This window comes from Verruconis gallopava (genome assembly GCF_000836295.1).
Source record: "Verruconis gallopava strain CBS 43764 unplaced genomic scaffold supercont1.13, whole genome shotgun sequence".
Taxonomy (NCBI): Eukaryota; Fungi; Ascomycota; class Dothideomycetes; order Venturiales; family Sympoventuriaceae; genus Verruconis; species Verruconis gallopava.
Window position 1 is genome coordinate 276,037 of NW_015622149.1, and position 23,485 is coordinate 299,521.

Sequence of the window (23,485 nt, forward strand, 5' to 3'; positions counted from 1 at the left end):
AGCGGAGGACTACAGCATAAGTTACAGCTTCTTGGTCTGCGCGAAACTAATCTCATGCTTGGCAGGGCAGATCACTGATTTGGAGCCCAAGAAGGTATGGCACGTCTCGGCGGCACGTTCACCAATCCCTTTCGCAACGGAGAAAACACGCTATCCGTCTCAGCTCTGTGTGTGTGATACTCAAATTCACCACCCAGACGTCCTGTTCCACCAAAGCGAAATTCAGAATAGGCCGGCCACGCTCTCGCCAACGCCGAGGGCGGCAGGAAAAACCTCGCAGTCCGCACCTCAGTCGCGTCCAGCATACAGGTCTTCGGGGTACTTCTCGTGGTCTTTGCCATCTGACATGGCCATACGGCCCCTCGCCGTTCTCAAGCGACCTCTCGAGGCGTCCACCAGCGAATTCTGCCACATGACTCCTTTTTCGGTCTTGATGGGGAACGAGGCTGCAGCGTAGCCCAGCGGCTCGGAGTTTATGTAAATGGTTTCCCAATGACCCTTCGGCGACGTGAAAGACTCGTGCCATATGCCTATGTGCGGATGCTGTTTTTCCGTCCTGTTCCACCAGTTCCAGCCGTCTCTATGTAGTTCGTCGTGAGCAAACTTGTGCAGACCCTCGGGCCCCTTGAAGTACAGCACGGTCATGGTTTCGTTGTTTGTGTCGCGTTGGCCCAAAGCTACCCAGCTCTGGGCTCCAAGGAAACCGTATTCGTCTGCTCTCTTACGGAGCTCGTTATTCATCTTGTTGAAGTAGTCGCCCAGTTCCTTCCAGCCCGGCGCGAACATGCCGAGAGGATGGTTCGTCCTCGCTCCGATCAAGAAGACTAGAACCTGTCCGTCGGCAGGTTCCCCAGAAAAGCTTCCGTCCGCTGTAGGGTACTGGCCGGACATTTTTGGGCCAGAAAGAACGCGCTCCATGTGTGGGTTCTTCCTGATGCCATACGTTTGCAATAGGACGTCGAGCACGCGGACTGAGAGCAAAAGTGGTGCGAGTATGAACGCTTTAGGGCCCAGAGCAAGATAAAGGAGAAAGTTTAGGGTGGCGCCAATGGCTAGAATGGACGACAGCGTGAACTGGTCTTTCAGCATCTAGCGATAGAGACTTTAGCATGGACGGCAACCAAGACCGGATCTCACCCTCACGTACGCCTGCTAAGTAACTCTTCTGCTTTAGAGCTTGAATGAATATTGGTTTCGGCTGCTCCCTGGTGGGAGACATAATGGGGGTAAAGGGCTTCATTTTTTTTTTCCCTCGTTCTCGTTTGCAAGCGCCTCAATGACTACGGATACAACTCCCAGGGGGAAGGCTGAGCCGTGGCTAAGTTTGTGCAGGCTCAAGATCCCATTTAAATATGCCAACATGCCCCTGCTAATGCGGAGCAATTCAGAGCAATTAGCGTGATTCATTTTCCTCCAATGCTGTAGATTCGCTGGGTTTGGGATGCAGTCATCAGCACGGGGGCCAAATGTTCGTCCGAATAAGCATGTCGACTGGCGCGCCAGATTTGTGAATGCGAGGAACGTCCATTATCGCTTTTGAACTTTTGCATGCTATTTTGGCCCCATTCACCAAAACCACAGAAATCTTCCTGCAATGATTGGTACGGAAGGAGGGAATCTTTTGACCTATGCCCCGCCTGCTTTATGATCTAATTGACAATGACGCATTCGATGTAACGATTTCGAGGTATTCCAGCAATTATGTCAAACTCGCCGCGCTCTTTGCTTGCGCAACGCCGTATTTATCTGCACGTTATTGACCTACTTGATTTCTGGCCCCAATAGTCCGCACGATTTTTTTTTTCTATGTTTACAGGCCTCGGGAATGAATTGAATCAAGGCAAAAGAGCCACCTTTCTCTTCCAACACTTAAGTTTGTTCAACGTGAAACATGGATGCAAAACATGCGCGACGTGCATCCGTCTAGGGACAATTGAAATCGACGCTGTGAAAACAGCGTGTAAAGATGATGCTGACGCTTTGGTTGCAGCTGCGGGAATCGCCGTACGTCAGCACGGGTTTAGCAGAGCGGAATGTTGTGAAGCCGAACGAAGCTCTTGACACCACAGTTTTAGCATAGTTCTGTACTGCTAGTACAACAATATTGACTAGTCAACAGAGCTTACCAGCTGGAAGCTTGGGTCTGGAACAAGACGATGAGCATTGGGGATTAGCATCGTGGAGCGAGGGATCAAGGTTGTGCAATTTGACTCGCCGGTACACCGATTGGAAGGTTCGGATGGCAAAGACGCTTCTATCTCCAATGAGTCAAGGCCTCCTCGTCCACATAACGCCATGGCGGCAATCTTTGAACGCAAAGCATAGGCAGCTGCCAAGCACAGGCAACTGAAACATCACAATCACGTGAGTATGACTGTTCTTCCGTTCCCACGTCCAGGTGAGTTAGCTACGATCAGATGGTGCGGGACATTGCTGGCCTCCGGCAAGCGACGGAAAATCTTGGGCTTCAATCAGTAATGCTGATCCGGTCACAAGTCGATGCTTTCCAGAGCATGACGCAAGCCAGAAGAGTGTGAGAGTACGCCCTTTGTTAACGCGGTGCATCCGTTTGCAGAACAAACCAGGGTGGCGCCAGTTTGATGGCGCGGGAGAGGTCTGACCACCAGAGCATGCTTAGGAACGGCTTGAAACGCTACAAAACGGGCTTTGCTAAAAATTTCCGACCGGAGTTAAGTTTGGGGCGAAGCGCGAGTGCATGCAATACGAGCGATTCGATGTCAGCAGAGCACTTCGGATGTCAGACGACCAGAAGCCACAGTGCGCGAAGTGCGATCGTATCACGTCAGAACAGCTCGGCGCCGTCATGCAGACCCGCTAAGTCCGGAGGCCGCAGCCCCCCTTGTCCGTATCGATCACGAAGTGCGACGCGAGCAAAGTGAACGAATGTAACGTCGTGCATCTTGCGCATCGATAATGCGCGATTTGCGGCAGGCGGCTGATGCAACCTCTCCTTTTCCCTCCTCAGGAGTGAGTAAACGTGTGCGTAAGCAGATGGATTGCGTCGTGCTGCCATCACTGAGGGCAGACATCCAGCTGGGCTTTGTCGAGCGAAATGTGATCTTGTTAATTGCCAACCAAAGTGGATTTCTGATCCCAGAGATGATTCTGATCGTCGAAGCGAAACGAACACACCGGTGGCCGAAAAAGGCCTAGTGTGCTTGTCTCCATCCGCTGACCGATTTCCACAACGCGTACGGCAGAAGCCAGAGTCTATCCATGCTTCAAGGCCTTGGCCACATCAAGAGATACAGTTCAAAGATTCGCATTGCGCTGCGTAGCCGAGAGCCTGTTCCTTGCTGGTTACATTCCCTCTGAATTTTGCAGACTCTCTATTGGGCAAGCGGAGTATCTCGAGCACCCTAGGAAGGACTCTTTCCGCCAGCAAGGTCGCAGACGCGACGAAGTCAAGATTGGCAGTCAACCACAGGGACGTTTCGTACAGTCATGTGCAGGCCGTTGAGGCAGCCGACAACGACGAGAGGTCTTTCAAACGGAGCTGCGTGTAATCAGCAGCACAAGGGCTTTGGGGGCACGTAGTGCCAAGATGACCAAACTCTAGGCCTGTAGTTGCGCAGAGTGAGATTGGACGCCAGACAGACAAGAGCCTCAGCTAGGATGGAAGTGACGTTGTGTACGGGCTTGCATTGCGTAGGGGGTGCGGTGGTGGTTGTGGATGAGGAGGAGCAGCAGCAGCAGAGCAGCCACATCCATGGCTGTGCAGGGAAGCACGGCGGGAAAGGTGGGGAGACGGTTAGGGCTTAAGGAACAACCAGTGCACAGTCGGTGAAAACGCAACACACGACGACGAATTGTCCACGATGTCCCGGCCACAACTGGCAGCAGTAGACGCATTCCGGTAGACCGCCTTTGTTGCGCACTCAGCAATGTAGCCCATCGATCCCTCGGCCGTCGAGACGCACCTTCGACCGAAGACGATCGGCAACAAGTTCCGGGTGGTCGCTTTGGCTCTCCGCAGCTCGAACAGGAAGTGTGGTGAACGAGGGCTGTGACTCCGCCCTGCTCACCGGACGCAGCCAATGGTCAGACTGCGCCCGCACAAGGCACCGCCCTTCTCAGTCGCACTTCGCGTCCTTGTCTGCGCCGCGACCATCCTGACAAGCTTTACCACCCTGTGTTTGCCTGGACGCCATTCATGCGTTCGGGGCGTCTGCCTTCTTGTATGCCCTTGTCAATCTTGCCTCTGCAAACCCCGGTCAACATGCGCAGGCATCCAAGCCCGTGAGGCCAGTGTATAAAGCTTTCCATGACTCCAGTCGAACTCTGATCTTCGTTCCATTTCACGTCTCAAAGTCACATCGTACTTGCACATTTGCGTTCCAACTGTCTTCCAATTGTTGCTCACTCATCTCACTTGATTCGCAATCTTACCCTCTCGGCTTGGGCATTCACATCCAGATTCGTGCCCAACGCCAATTTGGGACCAATTCTTATACCGCTTCTTGTCTTTGTTATCCACTTCACTCAGACATCACAGCGCGAACACACAACTCACAATGCCGCACCAGAGACACGACTCGCCGCTCGGCGTTGAGCCCGGCAGCCCCAAAGTGGGCTTTGCCGGCGTTACTGGAGTCAGCAGACCTATGGAAAACGATGAGCACTGGACTCTCTATTACTTCGAGGCCCACGCAGCGCTGTGTGAGATGTGCCACAACCCATTGAGGGTCTCTCGCGAAGGCAAGCAGCTCTGCCACATAGGATACGAGCTCGCCATAGACGTCGCAGACATCCTCGTCTACCGCCGCAAAGATGACAAGGTTTACAGCCGCGTCCGAGATGGCGAGCGCGAGGTCCGTGTTGAGATACCGTGCAACTACGAACAGACTCTCTCCCTTCTCAAGGCGATAAACAGAGCCATCCGAGAGGGGGAGAAGTTTCCCACCAGGCCTCGATCAATGGACAAGAACTATCTTGTGGAGCCTCGACTTTCACCTGAACAGACCGAAGCGCCACGTCTGTCTATGCGACGACCATATGACACCAAGTTGGTCGAGCCAAAATCATCACGCCCCAGGGACAAGCTGCGACGACGCGAGCGTGAGTCGTCAGAGAATCTCATTCCTGATTCAAACCGTGGGTCACTGTACAACGATGATATGAGACGGTTGGAAAGGGCCGAGAAACGCGAACAGGACGTCCGATACAACGTTCGGACGTGCGAGCCAAAGCTCAAGCACTCGCGACGACCTATACTCTATCCTTGAGTGTCCACTGGTTGCGACGACGGGGGCAGCTTGCGTAGTTACTCAAAATAGCACCGCTGCGTAACCCCTGTCTACACAACACATTGGTTCACACCACTCGAAACCGACGTACCAAGCTCAACCCCGTTATCGCCGAAACCTAAAAGAGGAGGACCTGTGACGTATGGGGAAAAATAGACCTTGAACCCACATTATTCTGCCTCATTGCGAGGCGAGAAACAGCGGTTCCACACTTTTGCTCTGTCTTGCGCAGCAATTCTGTTTTGGTCGACCATCCGACACCACTCTTCTTACTCTGAATGCTACAAACAGCTCAGACGCAAAGGATAATGCAAGGGGGGCCAATCATGCGAAGGAAGCCTTGACTATCCGCGAATATGTTGGTGGTGGGCTGTCAGAGGGTCGAGCTCGCCACTCTTGCGAGAGTCGGCTGGCAGCTCCCTTCCCTTCGCAAGCTGTAGGATAGTTGTATTTTTCGTGGCGCACTGCAAAGACTGTCGCCTGTTTCTCTCGGTAGAGCAATCCAGATGCTAGTTCTCGAGCGTTCAGCGTTTTGACTCTAATCCCGTCCCTTTCTTTCTGTTTCGTTTCGGCGGCTATCGTGCATGATCAAGAGTCCTGTTGTAAGGGAAGGTTTCAACTTTACGAGTTTAAAAAAAGCTAGCGCGCAATGACGACTTCGAGTCAAGTCTCCCAGTCTTCAGTTCCTTGCAGGGAAAAATCTGTGGCGTTCTCTGCTCGTCATTTAAGCCTCGCTCGTCCGCGTTGGCTCAGCCCACCGTGCAATAGAATCAAAGGCCAGTCAAAAAAAACCTGGAGCATCGCTCGCGGCCCCCAAAACGCTAAAGAACGGAACCAGGACATTTCGAAGGCAGTGCCCCCCTTCAAATCTTTGCACGCTTTCGCATGAAACGGGCCACTTCTTCTTTGATGATGGAGGGCAGCTTCTGCGATCAATTGGAGGCGAGCAAACTTGGAGGTGACTCACCTTACGCCCTGCAGTTAAGGTCCTGACTGAGCTGACACCCTCTCGCCCGTGTTTCCCGCTTGGAGTTGGTCGCATGAATGTAGCGGCCTCGGCTGTTACTCTTTTCAGCCCAGCTGCGCAAATCACACGCACAGAAGGAGTTGGGGGAGGGATGGTCGCAGGGGGAAGAAAAGTTGATCTAGATTCATGCAAAGAAAGGTTGAGACAGTCGAATGAGGCCCTGCGTTGCTCTATGACCCTCGGGACGCATTCCTGTCAACATCGACCCAATCACGACGTTCGAGCTGACGAGAGTACCGCGGCGACGACTCGCTTAGCTTCAAGCGCATCTGTCAAAAGAGTTGGACGACAGAAAGAGATAATGCGACAATAGACAACTCTGGGCTCTCGCACACGACGAGCGTGTCCTCAGGAGAGGGCCAGTTCAGTATCGGCGGGATCCAGACCTGCTCACCCTTTTGGGGGGGGGGGGGGGGGTTCATTTTCAGTTCGTCGAAGGAAATCTGATGCTAGCCAGAGTCCATCTAAAGTGAGAGACACGACTCTTTGGCTCGATCCCCCTCTTCGAACGCCTCGTCATCTCTGTTTTCCGCAGCCAGCACGGTGTCGCCCTCTTATTCCCCCGACCCGCCATGACACCGAAACCGTATGTTCAAGGTGAACTGCGGCCGAAGCACTCGCCTCCGATTTCCTCTGAACACACCGCTTGTACCGGCCTCTGCCACTTGGGAGAGCGACACAGCGCATTGGTTTCCTCCGAGAATGCTGATGAGCAGTTGCCTCGACGCTATCGGACTGCATACCGGATCTTTAACAGAGTAGAGCTGGGCAGTGTCAAGGGTTGTCAGGGATGTGTCTGTCTTCCCGCTGCTTTGGTACCTGAGCGATCGTGGGTCAGACAGACAGTCGAACGAGGAGCTTTTTCAGCTGGTGCTGTGAGCGCCGGTTTCTTTATTGCTTTAACGACGACGGGGAAAAGATGGCATCTCGATTGGGTAAGATGCATTTTTGGTGCGGCGGGATCTTCTCCTTTGAGCCCTTTTTCAAGTGCCAACTCCGAACGGCAGGCTAACTTATGGCATCATGAATTATATAAGCTGCATGACGTGTCTTGATGACAGCCAGTCTTCAGAGAGCTCGTAACTCAGGGTCCCACCTTGCAACTGGACTTATGAAAATCTTACAGACGATACGCTGAATTATTGACTATATTCTCGCAGCGAAGTCCATGAACGCGTGAACAATTGATATCTACAATTTGTCTCGGGCACCAACGCAGCAATGCAGAAAGGCTGAGCTTGACCGTATCATTCTGATTCGTCATCGTCTTCCCATTCGACGTAGACCAGAGGCGTGGAGTAGACCACCGTGTTGCTCTGGTCTCGATCACACTTGGTGTACGTGATGTATATGGCATTTTCATCCTCATCTCTCAGCATGCCGGGGTGCGCCTGTATCGAATACGCAGGCAAAGAAGCCGTACCATTCGCCCCAGAATAAAACTTGAAAGGCTTGATCCACGGCCCTGTAGGTGTCCGCGCCGTGGTGATGTAACAATCTGCGCCGGGAAATATGCTGCCGCCTATCCACACGAAGCTATCCCAAGGTTCGGAGAAGTAGTACGTACCCTGCCCACCAGCATTCGCGTTTGGGATGTCGATGCTGCGATCGTTGATGTTCGGCTTCGTTTTGGTCCATTCGCCGCCGACCCAATACTCGTACATGGACTTGCGCTCCACACGATCCACAAGGACTCGCGCCAACGCCGTCATTCCGTTAATCTGTCCGAACAGATACGCGATCCCGTCCTTTACCACGTTTCCATATGCGCCATACGCAATCTCGTCTTGATTCCAAAAGCTCGCGTCGACCAGTTTGGCGTAGGGCAGCGCGTCTCGATTTTCTGAAGCTGCGTACGTTATGCGGTACAATGTCGTCGCGGGATGCTGTGTGACGGTTGAAAGATCGGGCCTGATGTGCGTTTTCTTGATCCAGGAATAGGCCGTTACACGTCCATTGTCAGATGTGCTAGTCACCATTGGCGGAGAATCAGGCCACAATGCACGTCTCGTGCCATCCTTTTGCCTACTCGACATTAGAGGTCGACATCCGCGTGGTTAAGATTATGGGGGTATGAGACAATTCTATCTAGACGTGACGTCTGCGGATTGTACAACATGCAAACGTCCATGTCATGATTCTCTACAGACGAGAAAAACCGGTAATCACTTACATCCCAGCTCGAGGTTCGGCCCCGTCATGAATGATACGGAAGTACGCTCTCTCTGTACTGTTCTTCCCATACGCTTGCAGCGTAATTGTCCTCAGTGGGTCTGCGTGTGACTGCAGCGGCTCTACGGCCGGTGAGCCATCGTGATTGAGGTCACTCCAGCTGGCCGTGCTAGCAAGAATCGGCAGTTCCTGCACCTTTCCATTGTTGACCAGCTGGGTATCTCGCCACGTCCAGAAGATCCTGTCCCCAAACTTCGCCGAGCCCCCAGAATCACGGTTGTACTGAGGATCGCCGACTAAACCCAGCACACGTGGTTTACCTTTGACTCTGGGCAAAACAGGATGATGAGGCTCAAAGCTGGGACGACCGCAACTCTGCTCATCGGTGCCCTGTGATACGCTTGAGTCCTGGCTGATTCGTGAAGAGAGTCGTGATCTAAAGCGTTTGAAGGGCATCCCTTCGAAATATATTTATATTTCTTGTATTAGCTCGCTCTCAAAACACAGCTGACCTGTTGCACGCAAGGTGTCCACGTCCTCATATCAATCTCGAATCGTTCAAGAGCCGTGTCTCACTGTTGCGTATAGCAACGTCCAATGTTTCAAACAGACGTGATCAACGCCGCGAAAATCGCTATCTTGCTTGTAAAATTGAGGCGCAGCACTCCTGCTAAAGGATGAACATACTACGTCAGGGAAGGTATGCTAGTAGCCGCCACTACGGACCGCAAATCTGAGGCATTTTAAGCTTTAAATGATCTAGGAAAGAGATGGAGGTTTTGTCTTGGAAAACGGTGATTTTCAATCTCACACCCAAGACGACGGCATCATACATCGGCTGAATGACGGCTTTGGATCCCGTCCCATGCTTAGCTTTTCGCCGTGTATCACACCTCCCGCTCGTGATGTACAGGCTTCCCTACCCCGCTGACCAGTGGCAAGGCGCGAACTCACTAGAAACCGCGGTGCTGGGTGTGAGCACATACGCTAAACTCATATCGAATATCTTCATCGCAGAGGGGCGTTTTTACCGAGAGGTCAAGGCTTCCATCCAAGTGCTTTTTTTGTGGATTTCAAAGCTACCGCTCCACCAGGTCTGGCCTCGCTAGGTGGAGCTGCCGAGCATCATGTGAGAGGGTAGTTCTTTCGATCATCAGATCAGCCGCCGCTTTGGGTCCCCATCTTGCATGCGATGAACATCTGCGATAATGTGGTCGTAGATTTCTTCGCGGGGATGACGCTGCGCTGTCAACGGTAGATTGCATTGTCGAGCATCAAGCTTGCCGGCTCCCCACCAATCAGCGCGCCAACTGCATTTGCAACACGCACGCAGAGACAGTCCTCCTTTTCTTATCCGACAAAACCAGATGGAATTTGTGAGATAGGACCGAGACATCGTCCTGTCCGGAGCTTGAGACCGTGGAAACCATTTGGACATCCGCTGGCGGAGGGGCCTCGTGTCCAAGGCAAGGCTGGTGTTTGGGAATCCCATTTCGGCGTCTTTTCGCCAGGGTCTAGAATAACTTAGAAAGTCGCCCACGTATACGCAATGGCGCAGACCGTGTTTGCGGCAGGAATCGCGCACCTCACCGGATTCAACGCTTGAGTGCCGACATTACACCTTTTTTCAAGTTGGATGATCTGTCAAGCGTAATTGCAACTGCTCTTGAACGCGTGTCCTCGAGCATTGGTTTGAATAGGCTGCGGATCTCAGCTCGAGAAAGTGTGTGCTTACACCGGAAAAGCAACCGTCTTAACGCTACCTGTGCATCCCAGAATATGTTCTTTGCATGACAAGGCCACTGGGCGCATCCTCTGAACGCAAGATCGGCCATGGGAACTGTTCAGAAGATCGTGTTATTCGTTCTTCTCGTGTCGTTTTTGACCTTTGTGGCCTTCTTCGGCAGGCTGCCGGTCTTCAGGTAAACCTCGGTCAAGACGACGTACTATATCTTAGCTCACATTTTCTAGGAACACGCCTATAGGCTCTTTACACCGTTTCATATGGGTACGCATACCGAAGATAATTGCAGGAGCTGACCAGCTGGTCACCGGAGGTCGGTTAGGACCATGGATGACACGTTTTGGGAACTACATGTTATACTCTAAGCACCCTGTTGTATTGGTATAGAGTATGGTGCAGAATTGATTTTCAGACGAAACTAACACTGAAAGCAGATCATATTCCTCGGTCTACTCACAGGCTCAGCATCCATGTTCGTCCCAGTTACCTGGCCACACTTATCCGCCTTTCAAAAGTCGCTCGTCGTCCTCCTCCTTCCACCGCCTTACCTATTCACCTACCTATGCGCCAAATCGTCACCGGGTTCCCCACATCTTATTTCGCCTGCCAACATAAATGAGCAGTTGCAGCAATATCCGTACGACCGCATCTTGTACCACCCGAAAATGTGCAAGACATGCAACCTCCCTAAACCTGCACGGTCAAAACACTGCTCCCTGTGCAGAACTTGCGTCGCACGCTGCGATCACCATTGTGTGTGGGTCAACAATTGCGTTGGACGGGGAAACTACAAGTACTTTCTCGCGTTGTTGATGTGTACAACAATCACGCTGATGTATGGCACGTACCTCGCGTACACAACACTCTTGCCCGAGATCTACTGGCACTTTGAGAACTATCCAAGCTGGTACCTGAGCAAGCTTTCTGGGAAGCGCGACTACGTGAGCCGCATGCTCGACGGGTTCACATACGCGCTGGACATATTTCAGGCAGGACTGATGCTCGGCGGTTTGAGACGGGCAGGCGTGGGATTGTTGGCAGCGTTAACTTGGCCGTTGCCACTGGGTCTGCTGGCGTATCATGTGTACTTGGTGTGGGCAGGCACGACTACAAACGAGACGGCTAAGTGGGACGATTGGAAGGAGGACATGGCGGATGGGTATGTGTTCATGGCGGACATGAAGCCCGCGAATGAGCAGGCCAGGGGATCGCTGCATGCAACGGACAGCATAGCAGGTCATCGGTGGCCGCACCAACCGAAGAAGTTGGTCGTCAGAACGAACGACGGACAGCCACCTCGCTTTGTGTCGAATGCCATTGCGGATCTTGTCGTGGAGGATTCGTGGAGGCAGATATGGCGGTTATGCGACGTCGAGAACATCTACGACTTGGGCTTCTGGGGCAATCTGTGGGAGGTGTTGATCAATTGATCAACGCACCCAGAATCCGCACGATACTCTGTGATCCCCCGTTCTTGGTACGCGGCTTTTGTGTCTTCGTTTTCGGCTCTTGGCTCTTGCCCGTCGCTCTCGCGAGCCGTCTCCACATGTGTTTTCCGTCGTCGCCAATACCGCCTTCCGTCCGCAAATTTTGCATGCGCCCAACAAGATGCCGTTATCGCTTTCCCAAGGCCTGAAGCGCTCCTGTCTCAAGTAAAGCCGAAGATGGGCCGTGAAAGCGTCGTCCCAACGTGTTCATCAGTGACCCCCACGTGAGGTTCGCGTGCGGTTTTCGCTGGCCTGCTGTCGCCTCAACGGAGAAAGTCACGGCCGTTCACTCGACCGCGAAGACTCCACCAATCAGCGCAGCGCAAGCCGGACTCGGGCGCCGTCTGTGCTTTCGAGCCGTGTCAGAGGACGACACTTGGACGCGAAGAATTTACCCCGCATCCGTCCTTCGTCTGCGCAGGGGACACGCAACGGTGGCAGCGACGCGCTCTCAGGCAGCGAACAGAGGGTGGCACAGGATCGGGAGAATTCGATTGAAGCGCGCAGGGCAAGGGAACGAGAGCTCCCATCAGCGTCCTGCCAATGCCCGTGCGATGTGCTAGGGCGAGAGAGCCAAAGAGAGAGCGAGAGCGAGGGCTAGGCGGGGCACAAGGCTGGACAAATGGCGTTGTGGTCGCGCCCCTGAGCCTGCGAGCGAAGCGCCGAGGACGTATCCGAGTACAGCGTCGATTTCTTCCCTTTCCAAGGGGGCGTGGACGGATGCGATTGTAAGCCGTTGTCGGTCATTGGTGCAGCGGCAAGTGAAGAACAGCATGGAGCTGGTGGCAGCAGCTGGCGGTGGTGAGGGGTCCTGGAGCGGCCGCTGGTGCTGGGCTGCCCCCCCCCAAAGAGCCAAACAGTACGTCACGCAGGTCTCACGCTCACAAGAGAGAACGAGCCCGGCCTGCAGGAGCTATTTACACTTCTCCGCACAATGGACGGCTCGCCGTTTCTTGCAACCACGCAGCTGCTCTTCTGCCTCCTCCAGAAGACTTGCTGCCTTCTTGCGTCTTCTTCCTCCCGCTCGTCTTTTCCTTTCTTTCTGCTCTCCCTTTCCGCTTGCTCTCCTTTGGTAAGGTCAGCCAGCGAGACCCACTCCACTCACCACAACCGGCCGACACCGGCTCTGCACCGTCCGTGGTCCCGAGATCCGCTCCTGCGACCGCTGATAACCGACCACTCGCGGCTTGTGTGAGCCTCAATAACCGGCTAAACTCCAAGGTACATTCACACTTCCTCTCCTTGCGACATTCACCCATAGTGCGAGTCGTCCCAACGCGTCGTCCCGGCTGGGCTTCGTGCGAGGAAAGGTGGCCCCCATGCAAGCCCGTGGTATCCACACCTTTCCTTTCCTGCACCACGTTGTCCCAGCGTCGGACGCCAGCTGCCTCTGTTCGAGGCCATGTCCGCCAGCGAACATGTTTGCTTTGCAGCCGTGTTGCGGGATTCGACGGGTTGTACGTGCGGCTCGCCGTATCCCAGCGCTGCCTCAAGACTTGTGTTCGGAAAAATTGCTTGGGCAGCAGCCGTCACTCAGCCATCCAGCTGCCGAATGTTTCGCAGGCTGTAAGAGGCGACTGTTGGCTGATGACGCTACCCCCAAAGCTTTCGTATGCTGTCCCCCAGCGGCTTCTCATGTGCCGTTGATATAATATTCCAGGCCTTGGACGCGCCAATTGACGTTGGGACGCCGTGATTGTTGCTAACCAAAAATTTTTCTCCCCTTTGCTAACGTTCCAAGTGCTCAGAGACTTCTAGATTGCATCTCCAGCGCTTCGCTATCCTAGTCTGCGAAACGAGCAGCAGAACTAACTCCTTCTATTGTTGCTCACCCAAGCTAACGGACGCTTAACACGCCCAGCCTTGTTCTGTACAGCTCACCAGCGTCGTCTCGTGCTTTGCAAAACTGAGGCGAATCGAGCAATGTCCACCTCCACTCTTGCAGACGCTGCTAAAACAAAATCAACCAAGGCTTTGAACGCTCTTAAGGAAACACCCAACATGGCGAAGCAAGCGGCGGAAAATCCCAAGCAGGTCAGTCAGGACTTCCTGCACACGCCGTTCATGCGAGCAGCGTTGCCCTTTATAAACGGAGGCATTGCGGGCATGACTGCCACCACTGTGGTTCAACCAATTGATATGATTAAAGTGCGCCTACAACTGGCTGGTGAAGGTGTCAAGACGGGCCCTAAACCGACCCCATTGGGCATTACCAAAGACATTATTGCGCAGGGCAAGGTGCTTGATCTGTACACAGGTCTGAGTGCCGGCTTGCTGAGGCAAGCTGTGTACACGACCGCGCGTTTGGGCTTCTTTGACACCTTTATGAATGCCCTGACCGCGAGGGCCGAGACCAAGGGTAACAAAGTTGGCTTTGCCGAGCGCGCAAGCGCAGGTCTGGCGGCTGGTGGACTCGCAGCCTTTGTTGGCAATCCGGCAGATTTGGCGCTCATCCGCATGCAGTCCGACGGCCTGAAACCGCCGGCAGAGCGAGCAAATTACAAGTCGGTCATCGATGCACTCGTACGGATATCCAAGAATGAGGGCGTGACCGCACTGTGGGCAGGCTGCTACCCGACTGTAGTTCGTGCCATGGCGCTGAACTTTGGTCAACTGGCCTTCTTTTCTGAGGCGAAACAACGACTGGCTGGCTCGAAGCTGAGTGGACAGGCTCAGACATTGACTGCGTCCGCCATAGCCGGCTTCTTCGCGTCCTTCTTCAGCTTACCTTTTGACTTCGTCAAGACGAGGTTGCAGAAGCAAACAAAGCGACCAGACGGCACGCTACCTTACAAGGGCATGATGGATTGTTTTGCAAAAGTTGCACGGGATGAAGGCCTGTTGCGGTTCTACCGTGGATTCTCGACGTACTATGTGCGCATTGCGCCGCATGCGTAAGTTATGCCATGAAGTGAGATGTCTCGTGTCAGTTTTAACGTTGACTACAGAATGGTGACTTTGATCGTCGCCGACTACCTTGGCTTCATTACGAAGTGAGCGAAGTATGCTATTCGTGTTCGCTAAACCGATGGCGTTTCCACCCTACGCAACCTCTGAGCACTTCAACACGGCGTCACTGCTTATACAAGGCATCTCTGGTAACCGTTGGACGCATGCATAAAAAGAACATGCATACTATAAGGCGAGAGACGAAGCTTCTACCACGCATATATATTCCTTCCGAAGACCGCCATTTTACCACCTTTAATGGTCCTAGGAATTTTCCGGTCCCTATCGGTAGATATAAACAGGTATCGTGGGGCAGGCGTTCTGGTGTGGAGGTCAAGTGAGTACCCTAGGAGAGTAGCTAGCTTTTCATTTTTTTTTTTCTGGAATCTGTGTGGTAAGAGCTGCTCCTGCAACGTATACTCGTGAGCCGCGAGAGAACTTGCGAGCAGTGTACATAACTATCTGAATTGACGTGATGACGAATTTGGTATTGGTCAGCTTGGCACGGTGCTCTAAGAATGGTCCACTGAAGCTCATCGTGGATCTCTTTTATTTTCATGCTCTTCAACTTTTATAACCTTGAGGTCACAGAACCGCAACGTGCACGCTTATGCCTAAAACATTGGGGAACTCTTTGAAACTCAACGGGAATGGAATTATTGTCCGTGATTGGGCCTTTTCAGGAGAGATTTTTCACAAGCATGATATTCACTTCCGAAGAATGCTCGTATGTGCACGAAATTCATCCGGAAAACTGTCCAGGGGAGTAGAAAAGGACACACATGGAGGACTCTGTCGCTCTGACTTTCTTTGAGCCCTCGGTAAACGGTTCTGTTGTCAACCTCACTCCGTCAACGTTTCAGAGTTCCAACCAGGATTCCACCAGACCAACTGCCCGATCCTCGCGCATAGCCGTGTTTTCACCCCTCTTGCGGCTGACGTTTGTAGACACAGCACCTCGATCACGGGGGTTTAGACAGTTATAACACTTTAAAGATGGACTGTTTTTCCACGAACGTCGACCTGCTACATGCTGGTTTAAACAGAGAACGTGCCTTTGGGAGAATTTTGCCTTTTTGCCATCCACCAAAGTGTTTTCGAATTGTGCAGTGTTGTTCAACATGAATTTCGTCAAGCTTTGAGACGCGACAGATCGCTACTTTCTTAGGATTCAAATAATGTGCTCATTTATTTTGTTCTTTTTATTTCCTTTTACTCTTTGAAGCTTGGTTTGGTCCTCTCTTTGCCTCGCTCGGCGGCTTCTAGGAGAAATCTGCGAGCTCGGGTTCGTCCCTGGCGCGATACATTGATGAATTAACTGATGATAGACTCAGGATCGAAAATTCTAAGCGACAGAGCCCAGAAGAGCCTCAATGAGGCTGGACCTATCTGTATCTGAGTTTTGCGACGTGTAGCACGACTGACAAAGACTGAATTGAAGAGATGGAATTGGCCGTGGTGCACGCGCTCCAAGTAAAAGCGTTATACTGCCTCAGTTTACTATGGAGAAAACCCGAACAAGCGCACGAGGGCCACAGATTATAGAGAAGAAGAACTTCCGCCTTCTTCATGAACATGAGAGTTGGTTTTGCTCGTGGACCTCCTTGTTACTCGGCAACTTGAAATCATTGCTTAGAACATGAATCAGAGTATGTGAAGCTGAATTGAGGGAAGTTGCTGAATAGATGACATGTGTGCATTGTGAGTATTTCTTTGCCTTACGATGTGAACGCCCAGCTGTTAGAGATGCAGATCCAGTGTTGAGAGCTCAATCCACATTGGCACGATCAGGTTTTATTGACATACTTATTCAACTTTCGTTGCATCCATGCATCGTGTCATCATAAATCAGCCATGCTAAGCGCTGGATTCAGAATGAGGCAGATTTAGCTATGATTTGAATTTGTCGTGCAATAAATTCGCCAGTTCAGCAGAGCCGTCCTCTTTTGTTGGATTCGCTGAGGCAATGAGTCACGTGCTTAGCGTGTCATCTTCGCGCGTCCAACATCCTCTAACGCGTTCTATTATCATTACCTCGACCCAAGACTCTAACGGGATATCGTAACGCAGCTTGCGTCAAAAGACTTGAGTTTAGTCTACGTTGGATCTCGAGGTTTTCGTTTCAACTCAATAAACCTTAAGATACGAGGCTTTGAAACCTCCAAGAGCTGCTGCGATGGCGCCGACAAGAGCACGTTCTGAGCTCCCCTCGGCGTCTCAGAGGCTAGCAGTACGTCCAGAGGCAACGGGTATCTTGTCGCGCCAGCTGCGCAGCGAAATTCCAGAATATGAGCCTCCTAAATATCCACTATCAGACACATCAAGGCGCAAGCTTGAGGTGTTGGCGAAAAAGTACGAGCGGCGAGATTTGGGGAAGAAGCACGCAGCCGCTTTGAAACTGCTAAGTGCTTGCGCGCACGATATCAATGAGGAACTGGCGAACCTGGAGCGCCAGCTTGATAAGCAGCAGAAGAAAGCAGAGAAGGGCGCAGAGAACGCCGACGTAGAATCGTGGCAGCAAAAGCTTGACGACTACAAACCGAAGCACCAGAACTTCCAGAAACGCATCGAAAAGTATGCCAGGACTTGTGTGGACCTGACGCAACGGCATGAAGCTCTGGTCAAAGCGACTCAAAATAGCGCGGAGGCAGCGCCACTGGGGCAGACACCTTCTCAGAGAGTCACAAGGAGCACGCAGGCAGAGAGTATGAGCAGTTTTGAACCAACTCTACCTGGTGGGACGGCAGCAGATGCCGATGGCGATATCGCAATGGCCGAAGCATCAGAAAGCGCCCTGCAAAGATTCAAGACACAAAGGCAAAAAGATGTGGAACATTGGAAATCTTTGAGTTTGTTTGACCGCTATGCCAACAACAGAGACTATGCCAACTATAAAGAAGCGGAACATGAGGGATATTATGGCGACGAACAAGATGTGCCTCCACCAATGCGATGGTTCCAGACTGAAGAACCGGCTCCGGGAACCGCTACTCAGGGGGCTGCGGAGGAGAGTGATGACGATGTCCAGATATCAAGTACCAGAATCAGCACGAAGTGTCCTCTTACACTGAGGGAATTTGTGGATCCTGTAATGAGCACTGTTTGCAAGCACACCTTCGAGAAGGACGCCATCGTAGAATTGATAGGTAATAGACCGCGGACACAGTGTCCTGTTGGCGGTTGTTCAAACGTACGTGAACATAATTCAGACCCACCCTTGCTTTCTGTTAACGAGTGTACAGCATATTACTAAAGCACAGTTGGCACCGAATGAGAAACTATTGCGAAAAATACGTCGGATTCAGCAATCACGCAGCCGCCGTCGCGAGGAGCTGGATGATGAGACCATACCGCGTGGAACCAACGCAAACACGTCAATATTGTTATCTGACGGACCGGATGCAGGAGGCTTCCAATCTCTTGACGCCGATTTTATCCCCAAGAAAGAGGCTATGTCACAGTCACAGCAACGGACCAGGGCTATGGCAACGCAATCCGACGTCACCGATGACGACCTAGGGGGTGAATGACTGTAGTAACCATTTCTACAGACGTTGTCCTAGGGATTTGACAAACCGGAAGCTATAGACGTCTGTATTGTTTGCAAGATTGCTTTTGCGATGAATCAGGCCTCTAGAATGTATCCACGAAAGAAGACCATTGTGTTTCACTTCAATAGCTGCTTCCACCTGTTAACATGAGCTGTGATTTCTCAACCAATTTACTGCATCTGAATTCTTGACACCTGGCCGACGTACTCTTCAAATCTTGTGCGACGTATGTACGCCTACATAAACCTCTGGACTTAGCACGGAACCCATTTCTCGTTGGGGTTAACACTATTCACGCCCAGAAAACAGTCAAATTCAAGAGTACTGCATCGCAAGGGTGCAACTGATCAAATGGCGTCTCCTAACGCGCAATGCTGTCTTAGCTGCGGGCAGCCCACCCATCGGCAGTATAGCATCCTACATCCAGCGCCGGACTGCTTTTGCCGCAAATTCGCCCAACGAGTGACTAGCCCATTCAGGAGCTCCAGTTCCAAAAGGTCGCCGCAGAGTGTCCCGATGTTCCCTCAAAACACGACATTCAATGACATTCGAGCGGAATTGGAAGCTGGAACGGCAGTAACGAGTTCCATACGTAGTGGTAGCAACTACTCCGTGCGAAATCTGCCTCCCGACCCGTCTTTGGATGCATTAAGTCCGAAGTCGACGTCGCCATCGTTGATTGGATTACTTTCATTCCTCAATGAGCGCCCTCGCTCACCTCTATCTACAGTTGAAGAAATATCAAGCACTGAAGAGCGGCACGGCCTCAACCCAAGCTCTAAATATGTCAGTAACTTGTCTGAGATAACGATACCGGGTTCGTCATCTAGTCGACGAGAACAACATCAACTTACGATACCATGCCAAGGGCTTGTTACATCATTTGATTCTACATCGAGCAGCACCCGACTAGGTGAGATTCCACAACACAACCCAGAAACTGGCACAGGCTCCATCTCTAGTAACTCGCACCCCGAGTCTCCTGTAGAAGTCTCCATTTCTTCCGTTGAGTCTGTTAATCACTATGTCGCAAACCAGATGTACCCAGCTTCTTCATCATCATCATCTATGCCGATAGACTACACGATAGTGCTGCGTACAATTAAAAGTGCTGCTGACAACGGATCATTGAAATATCCTCACCTTCTCATTGCGCCCTCCGGGCAGGCCATTGCTATTCGAATTCTCGGCACAGATCATGATCTCTTTTCCGCTGGACTAAGTCTAAGCCGCGGAAATGGTCAGAGTCTCTATGAGGGCGTGTACGATCCATCTCAACGAAGGATTCCGGGAATGTTTCGCGCCAAGTTGCACGGGCGATTTGGCTTTCAATGGCCTGAGCGTGGCAAAGTCACTCCAATTTCAATGTGGAACATGCCTGTACATCAACAAGTTGAAACTCAAGATCTTGGAGCCGTGAGGGGCATTGTGCATATCGTCAACAGCATGGATTTTTATATGGACTGTCGGACGGTTCCGCAAAACGATCTGGCGCTAGAAGGCATGCGATGGCTTGCAATTCATAGACCTGGTTGTAAACATTACATGAATAAGGGCATCTGAACGTCCGCAGCGGGAGCCATTGACATGTGGCCGCTTTCGTTGGACACCAGAATTAACATTCCTCAACTTCTTGCGGTTCCAAACTGCACGAATAAGCATTCTACACTCGTTGATCTTGAAGGAACCTCGGTAGAGTGCATTACAAATGGGAGTATATAGCTTTGGAACTGGTTTGACCGATGTTGGCCTTGTTGGAGGTTAAGCTTCGTCGCCAATTAGGACAAACAATAAAGAAATTGTAACACAGTGGAAATGAGTCACGTGTTTTGTATAAGAAAGATGATCACATGGACAAGCTTAAGCCTCCTCCTTTCTGTACAAATTTGACTTCTTTTTGTTTTGGCAAGAACGCGGTTGCTTGAAACGGGTTCATTTGGAAGGAACAATTGGATTCAATTCATAACAGTCATATATCAATGTTTATCAACTTTTTAAGGTCAAAGAAGAATTACGCCGGTCTGTCTAGATGATATCTCAGATATTTTTTTATTTTTTTTTTTTTTTGATTGCCCATCAATTCGTAGTTGCTAGTGTTACGTACGATGAAAATTGGATCCTGACCAAATGACACTGGATCAACAGCAGCCGGTCCAAAGGCTATCGGAGACCTCAATGAACCCGCAAATTGTCCCAACACCTGTTTCGGCCACCAAAAACTCTCCACGATACTCCGGTCAACGTCGAAGAGCGAATCAACCGGCATTCGCGCCGACTGCTCAGAAGATTCTCGAAGATGCAATGCGAATGCCGTACGTAGATTATCCATAGAACGACCACATAATCCCTCTACTGCTTTTCAAACTTTGGAACGACGTAGGCAGACATGGGTTTACTTGGTGGCAGGCCAACCCACAATTATAGCCCACAAGGATTCAACCTACGCCTCCGGGTTGGCCGCATCGGAAGGACCCTTTCACCTTGAACAAGGAGGAGGCAAAACATCTTGCCGATGACCACACTCCCAATGGACATTGTTTATGGCTGAACAATATCGATGACAACATGCACAGGAGAGTCATGGAAAAGAACGAGTCACGACCTAAAAGGGGACCGCAAACCATGTTAGAAACACCAAACGGTCAAACCCCTATGGGTAGGGTTGAAGACGGCAATATTGAAGCACAAATTCAGCGAGTTTGCCGATTGGATCGAGCATTGAGAAGTCTTACAAAACAAAGCCAATCTCAGAAAGAATATTCTGAACAAGTCCAAATGATGAAAACAGATATTTCGCATGACTGTGCCCTGCCAGCGAAACCAATTATCGAAGAGACCACGAATGATCTCAATACACTGGTAGAAGCCACTAGATTGAGAGCAGCAGATCTTGCTCGAGGACTCGTCAAAGCCTCAGGGATGGAGTCATACAGAGCAAACACGCCGGTCAAGGCGAAGACGAAAGATACTAGTCCAGCTGCGCAGGAGACTGTACTCTCTAGAGAGATTTATGAGAATAGCGAGCATGGCAAAAATAGATTCAAGTTATCATTGATCCCGCCACCTCTAACGCGACATGATCCTCCACTTCGAGACTTTGCGCGTGAAAAAAGATGGGCGGAACTTGAAGACGACCAAATAGCAGACCTAAAACGATCAGACAGGGGAAAATTCGTAGAGGATTCAACACAGAGAGAGAAGAGGGTTGAGGTCGATGATGAATTTGTGACGAAGATGAGGGATGCTAAAGTTGGCATGCGGAAAGAAATTGACGACCATTTATGATTCCAACAATGCAACGTCCGAGAAATATCCAAGCGTATGAAACGCGCTCTGACTCTGTCGTTATAGTTGTCTTTCAGCCTTTTCTTAAATAAAAAGACTGGTCTCCATGGAAGTGAGGTGCCTTGCAAGAGAACGGCCCCATGGTTTTGTCACTGTAGAGGGTAGTGTTGAGAGGCTCATATATCTGAAATCGTGAGCCCTCCTGGATTTTCTTTCATTAAACCACACTCACGGTCACGGCAACAAGCAGCATAGACTTTAATAAAGTTCTGGGTCTTTCCTCGCCCGCTACTGCTGACAAAATCGCCAAAGCTCATAAGGCATTGGCAAAGAAATATCAACCAGATAAAAACAGTGACAAGGACTCCATTGAGAAGTTCCAGAGCATTGGGGAAGCATACGCCACGCTCAGCGATCCAGAAAAGAGGACTGCGTATGATTTGAGAGCATGAGCGCCAGATGCTGACAGGTTCTTGAACAAAGCGACGAGCTTTTCCAGCCATGTACCGCCCGAATTCACCACTGGCAAAGGAATTCCGGAGTCGAACGTTTCAGAAAAGGACACGGGAATTCCACGACCGCATATGGAATTCCAAGACACTACGCTGACTTTCCAATTTCCTCAAACAGTGCACACACCCATGTTCCTTTTTGATCACAACTCGGCCATACACACACCCCTGTTTGGAATGTCCAAGTATTGAGCCCCTCAAGCACAAACAACGAGATTCGTGGCACCACATCTTCAAATCCCTGGAGGCACTAGACCATATTTTCAGTTTTCCCGGACGCGTCGTCGCTCTGTGACTTCAACAGACTGGGTTGCAAATTGAAGTTGAGCGTTCCTAGATCCAAAGCTGGAATCTTCGATTAACGATCAGGAGGCAGTTTCTACTAGTGATCCTGGTTCGAGCCAGGTTGTGATGAGTAAATGCGGTGACAATAAGCACATTGGCCCTCGTTGAACTCTGACACTGAAGGGCATAATTTGCAGTGTTGTGTGAAGCATTAAGACAGAATACCATGAAAATCTATAACGAGCTGTCTGAGCAGGGCTGCGATGATAATTTTAGATTGGCAAAATGGAATTGAGTTTAACAAGAGGTGAATATTTTTCGCAAGGGCATTTCATTTACACTCCCCGGCCGCCTTCCTGATTACTTTTGCTGTCTCTTGAGGTTTGCTAAGAAAAGGAGAATGACCAGAATCCTCGAAGCGGATCACGTTGAACTTCGCGCCCTGCTGCGAAACTAGCATTTCCTGTGCGAACGAAGGGAATGCGTTGTCCCTTTCGCAGATAACGTAGGTTGAGGGGATATGCTTCCACGCCGCGTATGTTGTTGGTGCAACAAACGACTTGGTCGCCTGTTTTCGAAGTTCGGAAATCCAAAGTGCAGCCTCAGAGTCCGAGAGGTCATTGTAAAATACGTCACGGGGATTTTTTGGCGTCATGTATGTGTTTTCGCCCTGGATCGAGGTTATTAGCCCGACTGCTTCGAAAGCGGGAGGGAGAAGGCAAAAGTAGAGTGCAAGTACATGAACTTTGACCCAGGGTGCCAACTGCCCGCCAATTCCATCGATGAGACACAGACCCTCCTCAAGAGCAAACGAGGCTATGTAGATCAGGTGGATTATCCCGCCATTTTCTCCTTTTGCGAGACGTTCTGGTTTGGAAAAACCTTTGGCCGCCGAACTACCTGGGATGCCGCCGTAAGAGTGCATAACAAGGACGATGTCGCCGTCCGTTAGGACGATGTCACTGAGCGTATTCTGGATTGCTTCAACATCTTCGTCGATGCCTTGTATGTAGTTATTACCGTCTGTCGAAGAGGGAAGTTGAACAGCTTTGATGCTGTAGCCATGGGAAGCGAGTTCACTTTGAACAGGTGCGAAGTGTTCACTTGCATGCCACGCGCCGTGAACAAAGAGAACGGTTGGTAGGCCGTCCATTGTACTGTTCTAGGACGTGCAAGAATATGTGATACTCGAGTGTGGAAACTTGG

General features: G+C 51.2%; 10 protein-coding genes across 13 annotated transcripts; 7 read left to right on the plus strand and 3 right to left on the minus strand.

Moving 5' to 3' along the window:
* Window positions 1-3: 3 nt before the first annotated feature.
* Window positions 4-2,527, minus strand: PV09_04579. 3 transcript variants are annotated; one of them, XM_016357948.1, is made up of 3 exons: window positions 2,127-2,527; window positions 1,148-2,056; window positions 4-1,089 (listed from the first exon to the last, which is right to left on the minus strand). In XM_016357948.1, the coding sequence occupies exons 2-3, from the start codon at window positions 1,238-1,240 to the stop codon at window positions 289-291; spliced, it is 894 nt and encodes a 297-aa protein (XP_016214150.1). In that variant the 5' UTR covers window positions 1,241-2,056; window positions 2,127-2,527; the 3' UTR covers window positions 4-288. The 3 variants fall into 3 exon arrangements, with proteins under 3 accessions (XP_016214150.1, XP_016214151.1, XP_016214149.1); XM_016357949.1 differs by having other exon boundaries at window positions 4-2,056; XM_016357947.1 differs by having other exon boundaries at window positions 1,148-2,527.
* Window positions 2,528-4,155: 1,628 nt separating this feature from the next.
* PV09_04580 (uncharacterized protein) lies at window positions 4,156-5,814 on the plus strand. The gene has a single exon (XM_016357950.1). It carries the CDS (start codon window positions 4,536-4,538, stop codon window positions 5,244-5,246), a length of 711 nt encoding a protein of 236 aa, XP_016214152.1. The 5' UTR covers window positions 4,156-4,535; the 3' UTR covers window positions 5,247-5,814.
* A 900-nt stretch (window positions 5,815-6,714) lies between these two features.
* PV09_04581 (uncharacterized protein) lies at window positions 6,715-7,441 on the plus strand. The gene has a single exon (XM_016357951.1). The coding sequence runs from the start codon at window positions 6,867-6,869 to the stop codon at window positions 7,347-7,349; it is 483 nt and encodes a 160-aa protein (XP_016214153.1). The 5' UTR covers window positions 6,715-6,866; the 3' UTR covers window positions 7,350-7,441.
* PV09_04582 (uncharacterized protein) lies at window positions 7,312-9,420 on the minus strand. Its single transcript, XM_016357952.1, has 2 exons — window positions 8,468-9,420; window positions 7,312-8,319 (listed from the first exon to the last, which is right to left on the minus strand). The coding sequence occupies exons 1-2, from the start codon at window positions 8,920-8,922 to the stop codon at window positions 7,542-7,544; spliced, it is 1,233 nt and encodes a 410-aa protein (XP_016214154.1). The 5' UTR covers window positions 8,923-9,420; the 3' UTR covers window positions 7,312-7,541.
* A 575-nt stretch (window positions 9,421-9,995) lies between these two features.
* PV09_04583 (uncharacterized protein) lies at window positions 9,996-11,758 on the plus strand. Its single transcript, XM_016357953.1, has 3 exons — window positions 9,996-10,388; window positions 10,438-10,591; window positions 10,645-11,758. The coding sequence occupies exons 1-3, from the start codon at window positions 10,300-10,302 to the stop codon at window positions 11,638-11,640; spliced, it is 1,239 nt and encodes a 412-aa protein (XP_016214155.1). The 5' UTR covers window positions 9,996-10,299; the 3' UTR covers window positions 11,641-11,758.
* Window positions 11,759-12,633: 875 nt separating this feature from the next.
* PV09_04584 lies at window positions 12,634-15,230 on the plus strand. 2 transcript variants are annotated; one of them, XM_016357955.1, is made up of 3 exons: window positions 12,634-12,918; window positions 13,439-14,591; window positions 14,646-15,230. In XM_016357955.1, the coding sequence occupies exons 2-3, from the start codon at window positions 13,621-13,623 to the stop codon at window positions 14,692-14,694; spliced, it is 1,020 nt and encodes a 339-aa protein (XP_016214157.1). In that variant the 5' UTR covers window positions 12,634-12,918; window positions 13,439-13,620; the 3' UTR covers window positions 14,695-15,230. The 2 variants fall into 2 exon arrangements, with proteins under 2 accessions (XP_016214157.1, XP_016214156.1); XM_016357954.1 differs by having other exon boundaries at window positions 12,634-14,591.
* Window positions 15,231-16,822: 1,592 nt separating this feature from the next.
* On the plus strand, window positions 16,823-18,176 carry PV09_04585 (uncharacterized protein; the record flags this gene model as incomplete). The annotated part of the gene is made up of 2 exons (XM_016357956.1): window positions 16,823-17,836; window positions 17,889-18,176. The coding sequence occupies 2 exons, from the start codon at window positions 16,823-16,825 to the stop codon at window positions 18,174-18,176; spliced, it is 1,302 nt and encodes a 433-aa protein (XP_016214158.1).
* Window positions 18,177-18,713: 537 nt separating this feature from the next.
* On the plus strand, window positions 18,714-19,760 carry PV09_04586 (uncharacterized protein; the record flags this gene model as incomplete). Its single annotated transcript, XM_016357957.1, has 1 exon — window positions 18,714-19,760. The coding sequence occupies one exon, from the start codon at window positions 18,714-18,716 to the stop codon at window positions 19,758-19,760; it is 1,047 nt and encodes a 348-aa protein (XP_016214159.1).
* A 612-nt stretch (window positions 19,761-20,372) lies between these two features.
* Window positions 20,373-21,482, plus strand: PV09_04587 (uncharacterized protein; the record flags this gene model as incomplete). Its single annotated transcript, XM_016357958.1, has 2 exons — window positions 20,373-20,513; window positions 20,622-21,482. 2 exons carry the CDS (start codon window positions 20,373-20,375, stop codon window positions 21,480-21,482), a joined length of 1,002 nt encoding a protein of 333 aa, XP_016214160.1.
* Window positions 21,483-22,610: 1,128 nt separating this feature from the next.
* On the minus strand, window positions 22,611-23,432 carry PV09_04588 (uncharacterized protein; the record flags this gene model as incomplete). Its single annotated transcript, XM_016357959.1, has 1 exon — window positions 22,611-23,432. The coding sequence occupies one exon, from the start codon at window positions 23,430-23,432 to the stop codon at window positions 22,611-22,613; it is 822 nt and encodes a 273-aa protein (XP_016214161.1).
* Window positions 23,433-23,485: the final 53 nt, after the last annotated feature.